This window comes from Dasypus novemcinctus, chromosome 6 (assembly GCF_030445035.2).
Source record: "Dasypus novemcinctus isolate mDasNov1 chromosome 6, mDasNov1.1.hap2, whole genome shotgun sequence".
NCBI classification, from domain to species: domain Eukaryota; kingdom Metazoa; phylum Chordata; class Mammalia; order Cingulata; family Dasypodidae; genus Dasypus; species Dasypus novemcinctus.
This window is the reverse complement of record NC_080678.1, coordinates 87,694,769-87,711,934: the sequence shown is the minus strand read 5'-3', so window position 1 is coordinate 87,711,934 and position 17,166 is coordinate 87,694,769. Positions and strand designations below refer to the sequence as shown.

The following is a 17,166-nucleotide window of genomic DNA, read 5'->3' as shown; positions in this document are numbered from 1 at the left end:
TTATAAAAATGCATCATTAAAGCACAATTGACTAATCATCAACAACCTTCTTATGCAGAGACTAGTTTTGGAAGAACTCCTTCATTTCAGGAAAAAAGATTTTTAACATTCCTTGCTTTACTTTCAACTTCTAAAACTGTCACAGTTTATATTAGAGAAATTGTTGTGCTTTGTACTATACCTAAATTAGGGTGTTCCCTCAAGGCAGTTCAACATTCTAGCTCCTCTGATCAGGTATCAAGGCAAGAAGGTAAGAACAAGGAGAAGTAACTTATTTTGTGTAGCAAAGTATTCAGATATGCTACATTAGCTTACGGCAATCTTTTTGCAAAAACAGGGAAAACACTACCATTATTCATCTATATTTTTATTTAAAATTCAAAAGGTCTCCTCCAAACCTAACCTTAAGAATGTAATCTATTCCTCAAACATTAAGGGAAGAACTTACAGCTTCAGCTTCAGAAGGATCATACCAGACGTTGATATATGGGTGCTGGAGTGCTTCATCCACAGAGATCCTTTTAGATGCATCTATTACTAGCATTTTGGACAACAAATCCCTTGCCTGGCTGGCTGCAAAAATAACAATGTTAATGTACAATATATCTTGGTAAAGGTTTTCATGTAATCAATAAGTTATTGTCAATCACTTGACATAATCATTTAGTTACTGTTAGTAAAAAGTTTTTACCAGCAGAACAGGTCACACATATGATTAAAAATTATAAAAATTACAATGACAGATTAAAAAAAACCTAAAACCCCACATTGCTTCACCACCCAGAGATAACCGTGGGCTAAGTCCCATAAGCATATGCATATACACATACAGACACAAAGGTATTAAATCGTATTTATAAAAAGTACCTTTAAGTTTGTTGTGTTCCGAATCAGCTGGGAAAAGTACATCGGGGAAGAGTTTCTCAAAGCTATATCCAGCATATTTAGGTCTGTTTTCAACGTAAGTCCTTACTGTTGGTTGCAGTTTCTTCATGAATTCAGGACATGGTGTTCCAAGCTGTTCAATAACTTTATTCCACTGATCAATATCTAATATCATGTAGCTAAGAAAAATACTTCGCATCTAATGTTTTCAATACATTGATCACAACCATATCAATATAACAAGAAAATGGCACTTTAAAAAACCGTAAGAAAGAATGTGGCAGTTACAAATTTTATAACTTAAGCCATCTTGCCAAAGGTAGTGATTGCAGGTGGAAGGAATCAATAAATAAGCTTTGTTAACCTTATTTATTGTGTATGTGTATCTACTAATACTGACTTTACTATAAATTTGGAAGCTTAAAAACTCACAAGTTATAAGCACGAATTGTAGGTGGCTCAAACATTAATAGTAATTACCACCCATAGGGAGTCTAAACACAAAGTGCACAGAAATCTAGAATATGAAATGTGCTTTTTCTTCTAGCCTATCAAGAAAGCACAAATGCATTTCCTAGAGAACAGGATTATTTTGATAACCAGTACTTCTTTTGAGTTTTCTTCGGTAACAAAAAGTGACAAATAGGAATAAAAATGACTTTGATAAAAGCATTATTTTCTTTGGCCTTTCTTTATTTAGCCTCATGTCTTTAAAGCTCTGCGATTTATGAAAAGATTCAGTATGTGGGTAAGTTATAAAGTTTACGTTTCCCTGGTCTCATTCCTCCAAGCTTTTGTCTCTAAGCCCTAAAGAACAAGACCTAAAGCATTCTTATTGTAACCCAGGGAATATGGCTTCTCCAATGCCTTCTCCTAAAACAATTTAAATAATCGTTAGTAGCTGATAAACACATAACAGATGACTGTTAAATAGAAATATTTTAAACAGCCAGCAAAAGAAAAGCATGAACCCAAATCTAATCATCACCATATCTGCTGAAATTCTCAGATGAAGGGATCAGTATGTTGAATAATGAGACAACCAAAAGACACAAAACACACAGAACATTAACAAAAAAGGGGGAGATGGAGGCAAAACAAAAGGATGATCAAAAGTAACAGGCAATTCCAAACTTCATATCAAATCCTAAGCACTTCTAGGTTTACTCAAGTGTATAATTATTAGAAAGTTTTAATGCAAGCCATGATTTTTGATTTAGGTTAAATAAATCAATTCAAAGCCAGGAATTAACTATGGATAATTATACTTGAGCAGTTTTCAGAATTAACATATGAACCAATCAATAAATAAGGGAAAGGAAGATCTATGCCAGATAGCAGGTGGTATTTTGAACGAGTAATTTTACATTACTTTATTATTTACCAGGGTAAGACAAAATACGTCATTATACCTGACCAAGAATAGGTGTTGTCCTACATTTTGACCTTCAGAAACTATACTTTAGGCCAAAGATAAGGATACGATCTGTACCTGGGAACAAAACACCACCTTTGATCATTTCTCCCATGATGCACCCAACTGACCAAATGTCAACTGAAAACAAAATGCAATGACATTAACAAAAAGATTTTGATTAAAATAAAAAAATATATATAACATTAAAAAAAATCACACACACCATGTACACTTTAAAATGATAAAAAGCAGTAAAAAATTAAAATGAGTGACAGTGAAGGTGCTCTGACTACCAGCAGAGACTGTATGTCCTACTGCCAGATGCAGCCTAAAAATTTCAGCTTCTTTTCTGAACAATTTTACGAACTATAACAGCCACAAACTTTGTTTTTAAAAGCTTATGTAAGAATGTACCGTACTCATCGTCTTTAGAGAAGGAAGGTCTTCCCCTAACTAATTAACCTGCTGCAACAGCACAAGGATACAGTCCCTTCCTGGAAAGAGGATTTTGTGGCAAACCATTTCTCCCATAATGCACCCCACAGACCATAAATCCACTATATGTTTGCAGCACAAAAGAAGGAAAAGCAAAGCAAAAGATCATTTAAAATCAAAGAAGCGTAATATGACTGAATTATATAAAAATTGCAAAAACATCACAAAAAGAAAAAAGTGATTTTAATTTTAGCTAATGGAATAATTTAAAACAAAATATTTTCCAAAGGCTTTGATTCACAAAAGCAAATGTAGAGTGTGACCTTTAAACTACATATCTAATTTTAAAGTGAGAGCTATGCACAGAAACTGCATAATAAAAAACTATACATTTTGTACCTGATAATTTGTTTATGAAATATGAAACAGAACCAAACACATACTATGCAAGTAAGACTGAAAACATACATGATGTAGCAAAACTACAAAAACCAAATCTTTATCCAAAAAAGTCTGAAATTTGGCTGTGCATTATACTCTCTCTTTAAATCAAATGAAAGAAAAAAGCATGAACAGCAAGAGTTTAACATGTTAAAATATTTAACAGAAAAACTGTTTCTATAAACAAACAGTAAAATGTTATTCTAAGGCTCTTCAAAAATTTTCAAACTGATTTCATAAATTTATTTACTTGAGAAGAGCTACATGTATGTTGTATCATTTTCTTGGCAACATCACGTTACATTTACCCTACAATCCCAAAAGGAGTAAGTGCGTAGAGAACAAATAACTAATCCAATTAAGAAAACTTCTGAGAGTTATTTCACAGGTCCCCCATCTAAAAGATTTTAAACCCCAAAACTAAACTGCTTTTTGTTTAGGAAGTTAGTTTTGGCTGGACATAGTATCAAAATTCCCACAGATTTATTATCCCGCAAAGAGTGTCCTAGCAGACTTCAAAAGGGAACGCTAATCAGTGCTGAAAAGAATCTGCTAGACATTGACACAGGCAATTTAGGGATTAAAATGAACACACCCTGGCATTGATGCCTTTGGGTTTGTGTATCAAATAAGGAGAGGAGAGTATGTGTTTACAGTTCAATAGAAGAGGGGAAGGACAAGCAATTATATGGACACTTGGAATCCTCCATCTGGATGTGAGGTTTTAGGCCCAAGCTCTTTAAAAGCAAAGAGGAAAAGGGCAGGAGTGGATGTTAGAGAGAGATACACCTTTTACTCAGTTGGAGAACTCAGGATTTAAAATTAAAGCCTGTGCTTTTGAATATACTCTTAAAAGGAGAATGCCAGTTCATTAAAGAGTCTTAGCAAAACTGGGAATAACTTTTGGGAATCCTGTGGAAAATAAAGTTTCCCTAAAATTTCACATTAAAATGCATACACATCTATTTATAGTTATATAAAACAAAAGTTTTATAGGAAAATGTGATATTATTAACCAGTCTGTCAGAGGAAAATTTCTTTTAGGGTTTTCATTTTTGGCAAAAATTCCTGACAATAAATGTTCCCCATAGATTTATAGAGCATGGCAAACTTCAGATATCATACCCAGGACAAAACCTAACAGGCAAAGTTAAGAGAAACATATTTTTAAAACAACAAAAAAAATTTAAAAGCTGCAAATATGAGAGAAGCTATCGTCAATGTCAGTGAAAACTTTCAAAGAACACAATGAGCCTGACTCACACACAAAACTGGCTTAGTCTATCTGGCAGTTCTAAGCCATCTTACTGCCTTTCCAACGGCTGTGAGGTGGCCTGCAATGAAAGACCACAGGGGGCAGTGTCACTAAAAGGAGAAGTATTTATGTTCAATACTGGGGGCACTGGGGGTTAATGATGCTGCCATGATTAAGAATTGCATTTGACTTAGTTTCCTGAAGCAAAAGAAAAATAAAAGAGAAAGAAAAAAGGAAAGAAGAAAATAAGATGGTCTCCATAATTATAATTCTCCTCAACCAAGAAAGGAAAGCGTGTCAATTACTTGTGATAGTTTGCTTGGTGCCAAGTTCTGGTAAGGAGCTTCCCCAAGAGCACATCTGAGGACACTGAGTGACATATACTAGACAATGCCAGTGGCAACGGGTTTACAGCAAATGCAAAAACAATCTCAGGCTGGTCAACTGAAGTACCAACTCTTAAGAAGAAAGGTATCAGTCACTCAATGTAACTCACTAGAGTCTATGGAGTGAAGAGTAAGAAAACAGAATTCCATGATTATTTAAGAGTGAAAAATAGTAAATGTTTAACATATTCTTATAAAATTAGCTTAGAAAAGAAATTTAAGCTAAAATCCTCAGTTCAATAGTTGTCTCTTTTAAAATAATCTTGAAATTTCATTTATAATACCGTTTCTTGATTAAAATGTAGTTTGCTGCTCTTCCAGATATCCTAGCTAGAAAAATGTCTTAAATCCTATTCTACAGAATATTTTGGATGAAGTTTCCACATTGAAAAAGTTACAGTTTAAATCAGTATAATCTCCTGCAGGCTTATTCATGTCCTAAATTTCTAAGACACAACAAAATTTCTTCTTAAAGTAAATACACAAATAGATGTAGGATGTATGTTACATATGAAAGAATTTTAAATACATTATCTTCATGCCATCTACTTCAACCGTGCTTTTAAGGTTGCTATATATAAATGAATATACCTATGCATAATACCATATACTGTTTCTTTAAGGCTGGACTCAAGGCTTTGGTGAAACATTACTGCTTCCTCCAAGAGACCTTACTTACCCACTAGCTTTGCAGATGGCCTTATTGTAGCTCTTGAGATTTACACTAAGTGCTATTACTAACACTATTAATTGTCACTGAATTGTTCAGCTGACAGCTGATAGTTCAATAAGGTTAATTAACTCAAACTGTCTACTGGAAAATAAGAAAGCTAATAATCCTACACTCTGTAGAATATAGCAACAAAACTGAATATGACGCTAGAGGTAAAGCAGGTATTGAATCCCCTAAAAATCTCTTAGTATATAAAGGCAAAAAATAAGAGTGCGCTTCTTAAAACACTTTAATTTTATGGGGATTACTACCAAAGATAAATTGTCAGTAGACAAATACCTTCCTTCAACCTACGTTAGAAATGCTTATTTCTAAGCTACAAACAAGTTAATAATATATATTCTGTTTCAGGGCACAGCAATAAATTATTTAGGCAAGGGGTGAACTGATGGTATGTGTATCTATATTTAAACAAACAGGGTCCCCATATTTTTGTAAACATTTATGACAAAGTTTATAGTTACTTTTGTACTTTTGATACACATTTCAGTGATATACACTAAACTCTGTGCATTAACGCTGCATTTTAGCTTAAATTAGCTTATTTACATGAGAAACCAGATAAAAATCAGAACTCTATTTCAAATAAATAGTGTTTGCTAACCGTTTTCTTTGTAGCCCATCCCCAGGATGACCTCTGGAGCTCGGTAGTAGCGAGTTACTACATACGGTGTCATCATAAAACTGGTTCCTGCAGTTCTGGCTAGTCCAAAGTCAAGAATCTTCAAAGTGCAGTCTGATTTTACTACTATATTACTGGGCTTTAAGTCCTTCAAAACATAAAGAAAGAAACAACTGCTATGATACGTAAGAATATTGTGCAGGTCGCAATGAAGTCACCGCATCACTTGCAAAACAGTCCAGCTCACTGCTCAGTTCTCCCACTGTAATGGACATCATCATACAGATTCACCCTAACAGGCAAACCTGAGATGTCAGTACTCATAAATTTCATTTTTAACTTATGAATACATACAGTTATTACAAGTAATATGTTTTCCTTACTGTGATTAGCTAGAGATTTTAGAGCAAATGGAATAAAAGGGTTGGAAATGCATCATAAAGGCTCACGTAAGAACTATTATACAGTAAAAGAAAAAGAGAAGTTAGTATTTTTATTCATTTGCATATAAATTACCAGTATTTTTAAATCTTATTTAAAAATCACAATACACCTTATATGGACACTATGGATCAATAGCGGGCCATTCTATGACAATCTAACCAAATGTGATACAGCCTTTTACACTGGCAGATGTTTAATTCTAAAAAGCAAAAACAGCTATTACCATTCTCTCCATCACTGATTTCTCAGCTAATATCACACAAATTTGCTCCTAACATTTCTGTCTTCCTTTATGTAAAGGTAGGACACTACTGTCTTGGTGGCACTAATTCATATAATAACTGACTGCTGATAACACTAAATAGTGTCCTTGTGAAGATATGCTACCTGACTCTAACCTTAAGGAATTCTGTGCTAAGCCCATTAAAAGGAAGGCAGCAGCACAAACGATCAAAGCTTCAGGTTCAAAATCCGTTGCCCCTTAAGTGCCAATGAATCCTATTATGAACTAATGGACAAAGAAGGAAGCAAGTATATCTGTACGTGTTCACTCATGTGCAACATCTCCAGACTATAATTAATACATTAAAGATAGTGGTTAATAAACAAGAAAAAAAGCTGTTCCTCTTAAAGACAAAGAGGACTTCTGTAATGTCTGTATCCAGACAAGGATGTATGCTGTCTCTAACATATTTTGATAGGCAATCATAGATGGGTTTAGGAGATGTATAATCTAAGAGCTTTATGAAACTGAGTATGTACAAAGATTTCAATAGACTCACTGAAAGAGAAAATGAAGTTTTTCATTACTGCTTTTCTGTAAATACAATGCTAATACTTCTAAGATGGAGTATCTTCATGCTCAAGAATAAATATTAGTCTTTGCTATGACTGCAATATCTCCTGTGACAGTTAAAAATCAGATGCTCTTTACCCTAATGCATTCTAGTACAAGAGTTATACAAATAAGAGTCCAACCCTAAACACTTTATTTTAGAAAATTAAGAACAAAATATAGCTTTTTTTAAAGGAATATAGGTTTTGTTAGAAAAAACAAACTTCAAAAGATGCCCCAAAGAATGTTAAGAAAAGTTCCTCTTGCATAGAAGTATGAACATTTCTGTAGATGCTAATAACACTGCTGACCATATGAAAAGAGGCATTCTCAAAGTGTGAATTTGTAGCAGAGCCAGTGGGGCTAACCTGACATTCCATCTCCTTGCCCACATTTTCCCAACCCCCTTACAACTAGGCAAGGCCCTGTGATTAGTGCTAATTAATGCGATGTGAGTAGGAGCAAAGACTCCATGAGCCAGGGTACAAGCTCCTATAGTCTTCCTCTGCTTTGGTGACTATTAACCCTGTAGAGAGGGTACCCTCAGTAGCCTGCTCAGGCTGTCAAACAGAGTCCCTATTCCCACCACGACCTGCATTGGACATACAGTTTGGGAAACAAACCTCTGTTGTGTTCTACCAAAGACAGTTCAGGGTCCTGTGTTACTTCAGCATAGCCTAACCTCTTTCCTATTACTGAGTTTGTTGCCAGAAATAGAGTGTTATTATGATAAAAAAAACACAGGTTGGGGCTTAGCAATTGAGGAGGCAGTAGGGAAAGTAATACCAAGAGTTGGAAAAGTGATCCAGGTTTTGTGGTTGCAAAACAATTCATGAAGCTGTCACCTGCAATAACCTGGAAGGCAGAACACTTGACTAATGGACCTAAAGCTCTACAGCAGGTTGACAAACTATAGCCTGTCTGCTTTTGTAAAGAAAGTTTTATCAGAACCTTGTCACACTCATTCAATATTGTCTACGGCTGCTTTTGTGTTGTAACAGCAGAGCTGAGCAGCAGTGACAGAGACTGTTATCAACTGCAAAGCCCAAACTGTTTACTAATTGGTCCTTTACAGGAGGTCTGTCAACCCCTGCTCTAGGAGAGGTTGAAAAGCAAAATCTTAGTATTGTGTATTGTGGCTCCTGGCTGCATTTGGCAAGGCACTGGGGCAGGGGGTAAGGATGGGGGAGCGGGAGACAGTAACATAAACAGTCACTTTAAAAGCAGAAATGAAAGGGAACAGAGTCCAGAATTTCAGGCCCTTGCCATCTGGGAAAGCAAAATGATCCCAGACCCCTCACAAAGAAAAAGTATGGCAGACTACTTAGCAATCACTTCTCCCCACCCCCATCCCAGTATACTCCTTACCCTATTGACAAGACAGGCTTGGTCATATGACTTATTTAGGAAATATGGTGTTCACCAGATCTAAGGAGAAGTTTTAAATGTGCTTGCTTGGTTTCACTGGATTCTTGTTCCTGTGCCTTTCATCATGAGAAAAGGATCCCCAGGGAGGCATTCCTTCAGCTTGGGTCCTGAATAAGAGGCACATGGAAGCAACCTAAACCCGACCAGTGGTCTGGAGCAGTGCCACAGAGCCAAACTGCAGACCCTGAGCAAGCAATAAATGTGGTTTGGGGCCACTGGTATCTTGGGTTTGTTTCTTATGCCTCATTTTCAAAGCCTTGGAGGGAAAAAGAGGAGCAAAATCTTTCAGTTGACAAGACTGCTTCAGGCTGCCAAAAGAAGCCTGAAAGTTAAAAGGTATATTCCAGTTAGCCCACAGTAAGCCAAAGAATATGGGGCCAGTGAGGCAACACATATATTGTGAAAAGAACTGTCACCAAAAGAAGGCGCTGAAGTTTCTGAGAGAGCCATACTATCAAAAACACCATAAGCCCATGAAATGTTTATCAAACCAGGGAGATTTTTAACTCCAGGGACTACTTAGCAATGTCTAGAAACATTTTTGACTGTCACAACTAGGGAATGTTACTGGCATCTAGCAGGTAGAGGCCAGGGATAGTGCAAAACATCCTACAATGCAGAGGCCAGCCCCTCTTAAAGAAGGCTTATTTGGCCCGAAATGTCAATACAGCTGAGCTCGGGAAAGATTGCCTTAAAAGTAACCCTTGGGCCCCAACCTTTTTAAAAGTAGGATGAGAGGGAGGACAGAATCTCCCACAGGGTGGAACAACGAACAAGGAGGTGTTCCTCCTTGAGAGCAGATGCAGGGCAAAGGATGCTCACGACGTCTGTCTAGCAGAATTCAAACTGTTCTGACTCTCCAATTATCTGTTTTCCAAATGGGACTCTCTACTATGGATTTCCTGACCCTATTCCACCATTGTATCTAGGGAACAGGGGTAGGAAGAAGGGTATGCAGAGTGGCCAGATAATTCGGTCATTTTTTGTCACTATGTTTCTGGGCCTGGGTCTGATGCTCAGATTACTGCCCACTTGGAGATGAATGCCTGGATGGAATAGGACTTTGGGTTACCTCCCCTGCAGAGCAGGTGACTGTGTACTAGGTGGGAATAAAGGGGACAAAGGAGTTTAAAAGCCAGAAGAGTAGACTATGGCAGGGAGAGTGGCGATCATCAAACTCTGCAACCCACTCTGCTCATATTTCTAAGTTCCTTCACAATGTGGCGGGTCCTTAAAAGACTACTTCTGCCAACAGCTATGAGCAGAAGGGACCTGTGCCACTTCCAAGCTGAAGCACAGAACAGCGAACTCACATCATATCCAGCTCTGTCCTCCCCTGCCACAGTGACCAGCAGCCACCTCGACAGTGGAGTCCCATGCAACTCGGGAACAGCCACCACTCCCCCTCTTATCTGGACTTGCGCTAGACCCCCAAAGGACTAGAGTTCAGTTTATGTCACCAGGCAAGCAGTCTTTGTCAGCAGAGGTCTGGTTAAGAACAAGTAGTAGAGCAGAGGGGTAAGGACCAACTGTGGCCTCAAACCCAGCTGCAGAAGCGGGAAGTGTGGTTCACCCCATTCAACCAGGAAAAGAAATGAAAAACTCCTGAAGGAGGATTATTGTATGAAGAAAGCAGGACCTCACAGCATAAGGGTGGCCTGTAGAGGGAGCCTTGATGCAACCCAGCTCCTGGGTTCAGAACTGGGGCCCTCATTTCTCCAGCTGATACCTGCCACAACAAAAACATGATGCTGGTGAAAGCAGCAGCCACAGAAGACTATGGGCTGTTTAAGTCCATTTACATGATTCCATACCTGGGAATATACTAAAAATCACTGATTTGTATACTTTAAATAAATAAATTGTATGGAATATAAGTAAAGCTCTTTACAAAAGCCAGAATTCAAAGTATAAAATATTTCTGTACATATATCAAGTTTATACAGAAAACGAAACTGTGCTTTTACCGCCAGGTAACGATAGCAGATTTTACAAACTGCTTCATGTCAGAGCGAAAATAACCTTTCTACCATTCCATGTAAACAATTTAAAATATGATCCTCTGAGAATATGATGATAAGTGGTGACATCAGCAAAACTGGTAGAGTAATTAGCAGCAAGGGTTTGTCCCACCACAGAAACACTGAAAAGCTGAGTAAAAACTGTCAAAATCAATTCTGTCCGGGGGAAGCAGCTGTAGCTCAATCACTTGGGCTCCTGTCTACCATATGGGAGGCCCTGGGTTTGCGTCCCAGGGCTCCTTGTAAAGGCAGGCTAGTTCGTGGGTCTGGAGAGCTGACCGTCTGTGCACTGTGGAGAGCTGACAGAGCAAGATGAGGCAACAAAGGGAGACAAGCAGATACGGAAAAAACGCACAGTGAATGGACACAGAGAAGAGAGAGCAAAGAATGGAACAAGCTCCAAGGGGGAAATAAATAAATAAATCTTAATGTAAAAGTTAAAAAAAAAAAAATCAATTCTGTCAGAACTCCAAAAATTCTCAGAGGTTTATAGCAACCAAGCAAATAATAAATCAAGAAAACGTCAAGAAGGCTTGGAGGCATTTTCCCTCCCCCTTGCTCCACACTGCTCTATCCTGTCCCAGCCCAGCAGAGGTCTTGAAGACAGGAATATGGGTTCCCAGTGTGGGTCCTGGTTCTGGAGGAAGTAGAACAGACTTGTTCCCAACTACTTATGTTGTGTTTGCCTGTTCTGACCTGTCTGGGAGTTATATGCAGACCAATGCCAGGCTCCTGTCTTTGTTTCACCAGGCTGTGCAAAGAGCATTCTGTGAAAACACTGTAAGGCAAATTAACAATCCACTGCTGCCCGGGGAAAAGAAATGAAAGATCAGGCAATCAACAGACATGGTGAAAGCCTAGTAGGAACAGCTGGGGATAGAGTTCTTAGGAAATTAGGGCACTACAAAGCACCTACATACATCTGGAGTTGAGAGAGCCACCCACGAAGGCAGTGTGGGATTTATGCTCAGAAAAGGCCTGAGAAGACCCTAAGCTTTCACTCTGGGTCATCTCCAGGCTCAGCAAAAAGGAAGTGAAGACAAAGGCAGAGTAGTAAATGACCTGGCTAAACAATGAAGGAGTGTTCCAACAGTGCCTGCAAAGACTGGGACAGTTCAGTTTCCTTCCTTTCCCTTTTTTTCCCTTGCTTATCATTTCTTTCTTTTTCTTTACTCAAGGTATTAAAGGAAATCACTTGAACCTCTAATCACAAGCTAAGGACGGGAGTTCAGAGATCACACACAAACAACAATATAGACCTTACAAAGAGAGTTCAGAAAAGACACTAAATAAAAGACCACAAACTAGAACAAACAACAAAACAAACCCTGAAAACGGGGAAGAATCTGATATCCAAAGTTACCACACAAAATTCCAAATGACCAGTTTTCAACTAAAAACTATGATGCTCATAAAGAAACAAGAAAGTATGGCCTAACTGCAGGAAAAATTAACAGCAATTGTTCCTAAGGAAACACATATAGGCTTATAAGACCAAGGCTTTAAATCAACTGTTATTAACTATGCTCAAAAGGGCTAATGAAATCCTAGACAAAGAGCTAAGCAAAAGTGTACAAGGACAATGATGTCTTAACAAACAGAATATAAATAAATAGAAATTATAAAAAAGAGCCAAGGAGAAGCTCAGTAAAGCACAGGAACTGAAATGAAAAAATTCACTAGAGGGTTTTGACAATAGATTTGAGCAGGTATAAGAATCAGAATATAAGGTAATTGAAATTATATTGAAGAATAGAAAGGAAAAGTAATGAAAAAAGATGAACAAAGTCTACAAGACTCATCATCAAGTAGAGCAATATACATACAAAAGAAGTCCTAGAAAGTGAAGAGAGAAAAGCACAGAATGGATCTTTGAAAAAATAATGGACAACTTCTCAAATTTGGTAAAAGACATACATTTACATTTCCAAGACCACCAATGAATTCCAAGGATAAACACTATAAGATCCACACATTATAATCATGCTGTTGAAGACAAAGAGAATCTTGCAAGCAGCAAGACAGAATTGAATCATCACGCAAGAATAATTATGAGTAAGACTAAAAGCCAATTTCTCAGCAGAAACCATGGAAGCCAGAAGTGGGATGACATGTTTAAAGTACTAAAAGGAAACATGACCAAAGAAGAATTCTAAATGTAGCACAGCTATCCTTCAAAACTGAAGGAGAAATTAAGATATTCCAAAATAACAAAAGCTGAGGAATTTTGTTGCTAGATCTGCCCTACGAGAAATAATAAATGGAGTCCTTTGGGTGGAAATAAAAAGACACTACATAGTCACAGGAAGAAATAAATAAAGAACAATGGCAAAGGTAACTAACTATACAGGTATATACAAATGTTACCAGTATTTTATTTTTTGGTTTGGAACTCATTTTTTTCCCTTTACAATTTGAAAGATAATTACAAATGTATGTTAATGGACACATAATATATAAATATAAAAAAGGAGGGACAGAGATGTACATGGGACATTTTTGTATTTTATTGAAGTTCAGGTGATATCATTCAAAAAGACTGTTGTTTCAGATATCAATTGTAATCCACAAGGAAACCACTAAAAATTAACTAAAAATAGAGAATGAACTGAGAAAGGAATCAAATCAGGACACTGCAAAAAATCAATTGAACATAAAAGACAGCAATAATGGAGAAAGTATGCTAGGGATTGAACTCAGGACCTCATATATGGGAAGCAGGCACTCAACCACTGAGCTACACCAGCTTCGCTAGTAGTTATTTTAAATGTTAATGAATAAAATTCAATTAAAATGCTGAAACTGGCAGAATGACTAAAAGAACATAATCCAACTATATGCGGTCTATACGAGGCTCACATTAAGTTAAGACAAAAATAGGTTTTAAGTGAAAGGATGGAAAAATATATTCTATGCAAACAGTAACCAAATGAGAGCAACACTATCAAACGAAAGACACTTTAAGTAAAAAATTATTCCCAGAGACAAAGGATAACACTTTATATTGATAAAAGGATCAATCCATCAAGAAATTATAACAATTACAAACATATATACAACAACAGTCCTAAAATATATGAAAGAAACATTGACGGAATCGAGGGAGAAACAGACAGTTCTACACCATAATAGCTGGAGACTTCAATACCTTACCTTTCAATAATGGACAAACCAACCAGAGAGAAGATTAGTAAGGAAACAGAGAATTTGAACACTATAAAAAATCAGACCTATATACTGAACAGAAAACAGAAAACACATTTTTCTTAAGTGCAGATGGAACATTCTCCAGGACAGACTCTATGTTAGGCTACAAAACAAGCATCAATACATTTTATAAGACTGAAATCATCCAAAGCATCTTCTCCAACTACAATGAAATGAAACTAGAAACCAGAAATCAATTAACAGAAGGGAAATTGGAAAATACACAAAAATATAAAACTAAAAAACACATTATTAAACAACGAATGGGTCAAAGAACTCAAAAGGAAAATGAGAAAATACATTGAGATTAATGAATATGAAAATGAAAATAGAGCACACCAAAACTTATGGGATACAGTGAAAGCAGTGTGCAGAGAGAAATTTATAGCTAAAAGAATCTCCATTAAAGAAGACACAAAATCAATAACATAACTTTCTACCTTAAAGAATGAGAAAAAGAAGAGCGAACAAAACCCAAAGCCAGAAGAAGGAAGGAAATAATAAAGATTAGAGTAGCAATAAGTGAAACAGAAAACATAAAAGCAATAGAGAAAATAAACATAATCAAAGTGGCTCTTTGAAAAGATGAATAAAATGGACAAATCTTCAACTATACAGACTAAAAAAAGAGAGAAGACTTAAATTACTAAATCAGAAATGAACATGAGGACATTACAACCAATCTTATAGAAATAAAAAGAGTTATCAAAGAATACTATGAATAATTATATGCCAACAAATTAGATAACCTAGATAAAAAGGAAATTCCTAAAAACACAAAAACTACCAAAACTAAGAAGAAATAGAAAATCTGAACAGACCTACAATAAAGAGATTGATCAGTTATCAAAATCAAATTAGTAATCTTTTCTCCCAACAAAGAAAAGTGCATCACAAGAAAAACTACAATCCAATACCCATTATGAATAGATGTAAAAATCCTCAACAAAATACTAGCAAACTTAATTCAGTAGCATATCAAAAGGATGATACACCATGATCAAGATGGGATTTATCCCAGGAATGTAAGGGTGGCCCAAATTAAGAAAATCAGTTTATATACTATACCACATGAACAGAATAAAGATTAAAAAACACATATACTCTTCTCAATTGTCGCAGAAAAGGCTTTGACAAAACCAGTACCCTTTCATGAGCAAAACACTCACAAAACTAAGAACAGAAAGAAATTTCCTTAATCTGATAAACATTTAGGAAAATCCCACACGTAATATTCTACTCAATGGTAAAAGACTGAAAGCCTTCCCCATGCAGTCAAGAGCAAGACAAGGATGTCTGCTTGTACCACTGCTATTAAGTATTCTATTGTAAGTTCTATCCAGAGAAATAAGGCAAGAAAAAGAATTAAAAGGTATACAAACTGGAAAGGAAGAAGTAAAACTATTTCTAGACACAGATGGCATGATCCTAAATACAGAAAATCCCAATGAATCCACTAGAAAACTACTAGAGCTAATAATGAATTTAGCAAAGTTGTAGGTTATAAGATCAACATGCAAAAATCAGTTGTATTTCAATACACTAGCAAATAACTATCCAAATACAAAATTAAGGAAACAATTAGATATACAATAGCATCCAAAAGAACATATACCCAGGAATAAAGTTAATCAAAGAGGTGAAAGGCTTGTAAAACTACAAAATTGCTGAAAGAAATTTAAGACATAATTAAATAGAAGGACATTCCATCTTCATGAACTGGAATAACGTTCCATCTTCATGGACTGGAAGCTACTAACATGGAGATGGCAATGTAACACTAGATATAGTGATCTACAGATTTAATGCAATACCTATCAAAATTCCAAAAGCCATTTTTCCAGAAATGGAAAAGCCAGTCTTCATATTCATATTGAACTGCAAGGGGCCCCAAATAGACAAAATGTTCTTGAAAAAATGAATTTAGAGTACTCACACTTCCTAATTTCAAAACTTACTGCACAAAGCTACAGTAATAAAAACAGTATAGTACTGACGTAAGCACAGAAATACAGATCAATGGAATAGAATTAAAGTCCAGATATAAACTCATACATCAATGGCCAATCACATTTCAACAAGGGTATTGAGACCATTAAGACCATTGGCTAATAGTGTCTTCAAACAATGGTACTGGGACTTCCATATGCAGAAGAATAAAGCTATATGCCTACCTCATGCAATATGCAAAAACTAACTCAAAATGTATCAAGGACCTAAACTTTAAGGGTTAAACCATAAAACTCAGAAGAAAACAGGGGGAAATCATCATGACTTTGGATTTGGCAATGGATTCTTGAATATGGCACAAAAAGACTGAGCAACAAAGGGAAAAAAAATAAATTGGACTTCATCAAAAGTAAAAACTTTCATGTAATGAAGGACACTATCAAGAAATTGAAAGGACAACTCACAGAAAGGGAGAATATATTTGCAAATCATATACCTGACAGAATATATGGAAAACTTTTATAACTCAACAACAACAAAACAAAACAAAACAAAACAAAAAGGCAAAGGACTTGAAAAAGAATTTATTCCTCCAAAGAGTATATACAATGGCCAAAAAGCACATGAAAAAAATGTTTATCATGACTAATCATTAGGTATATGCAAATCAAACCTATAAAGAAGAATCGCTTCACACCTACCACTAGGACAGCTATTATTTAAGAAATGGAAAGTAAGTGTTGGCAAGGATGAGAAGAAACTACAAATCTTGTACACTGTTGACAGGAATGTAAAATGGTGCAGCCACTGTGGAAAACAGTTTGCCAGTTCCTCAGGAAGTTAAACACAGATTTACATATGACTCAGTAAACTCCAAATCTAGGTATATACCCCCAAAATTGAAACCAAGTCCTCAAACAAATAACTGAACAAGAATGTTCATACCAGTACTATTCATAATAGCCAAAAGGTAGAACCAACCCAAATGTCCATCGGTGGACAAACAACCCATGAGTTAACCCATAAATGTATAAACAAAATGTGGAATATACATAAATGGAATATTATTTAGTCTTAAAAAGGAATGAAAGTTAAAAACATTATGCC

General features: G+C 36.1%; 1 protein-coding gene across 8 annotated transcripts in view; it reads right to left on the bottom strand.

Annotated features, from left to right (window-relative positions):
• The window catches only part of MAPK8 (mitogen-activated protein kinase 8), a 102,604-nt gene that overhangs the window by 12,841 nt on the left and 72,597 nt on the right, over positions 1-17,166 (bottom strand). For 4 of the 8 annotated variants that reach the window (XM_058299123.2, XM_058299120.1, XM_058299125.2 and 1 more), the window contains exons 7-10: positions 6,157-6,322; positions 2,788-2,859; positions 868-1,050; positions 449-573 (exon numbers count right to left, since the gene is read on the bottom strand). In XM_058299123.2, the coding sequence (XP_058155106.1) occupies positions 449-573; positions 868-1,050; positions 2,788-2,859; positions 6,157-6,322 (546 nt within the window). Of the gene's footprint in view, positions 1-448; positions 574-867; positions 1,051-2,368; positions 2,441-2,787; positions 2,860-6,156; positions 6,323-17,166 lie in introns of all 8 variants that reach the window. The other 4 variants (XM_058299126.1, XM_058299121.2, XM_058299118.2 and 1 more) reach the window with 1 other exon arrangement.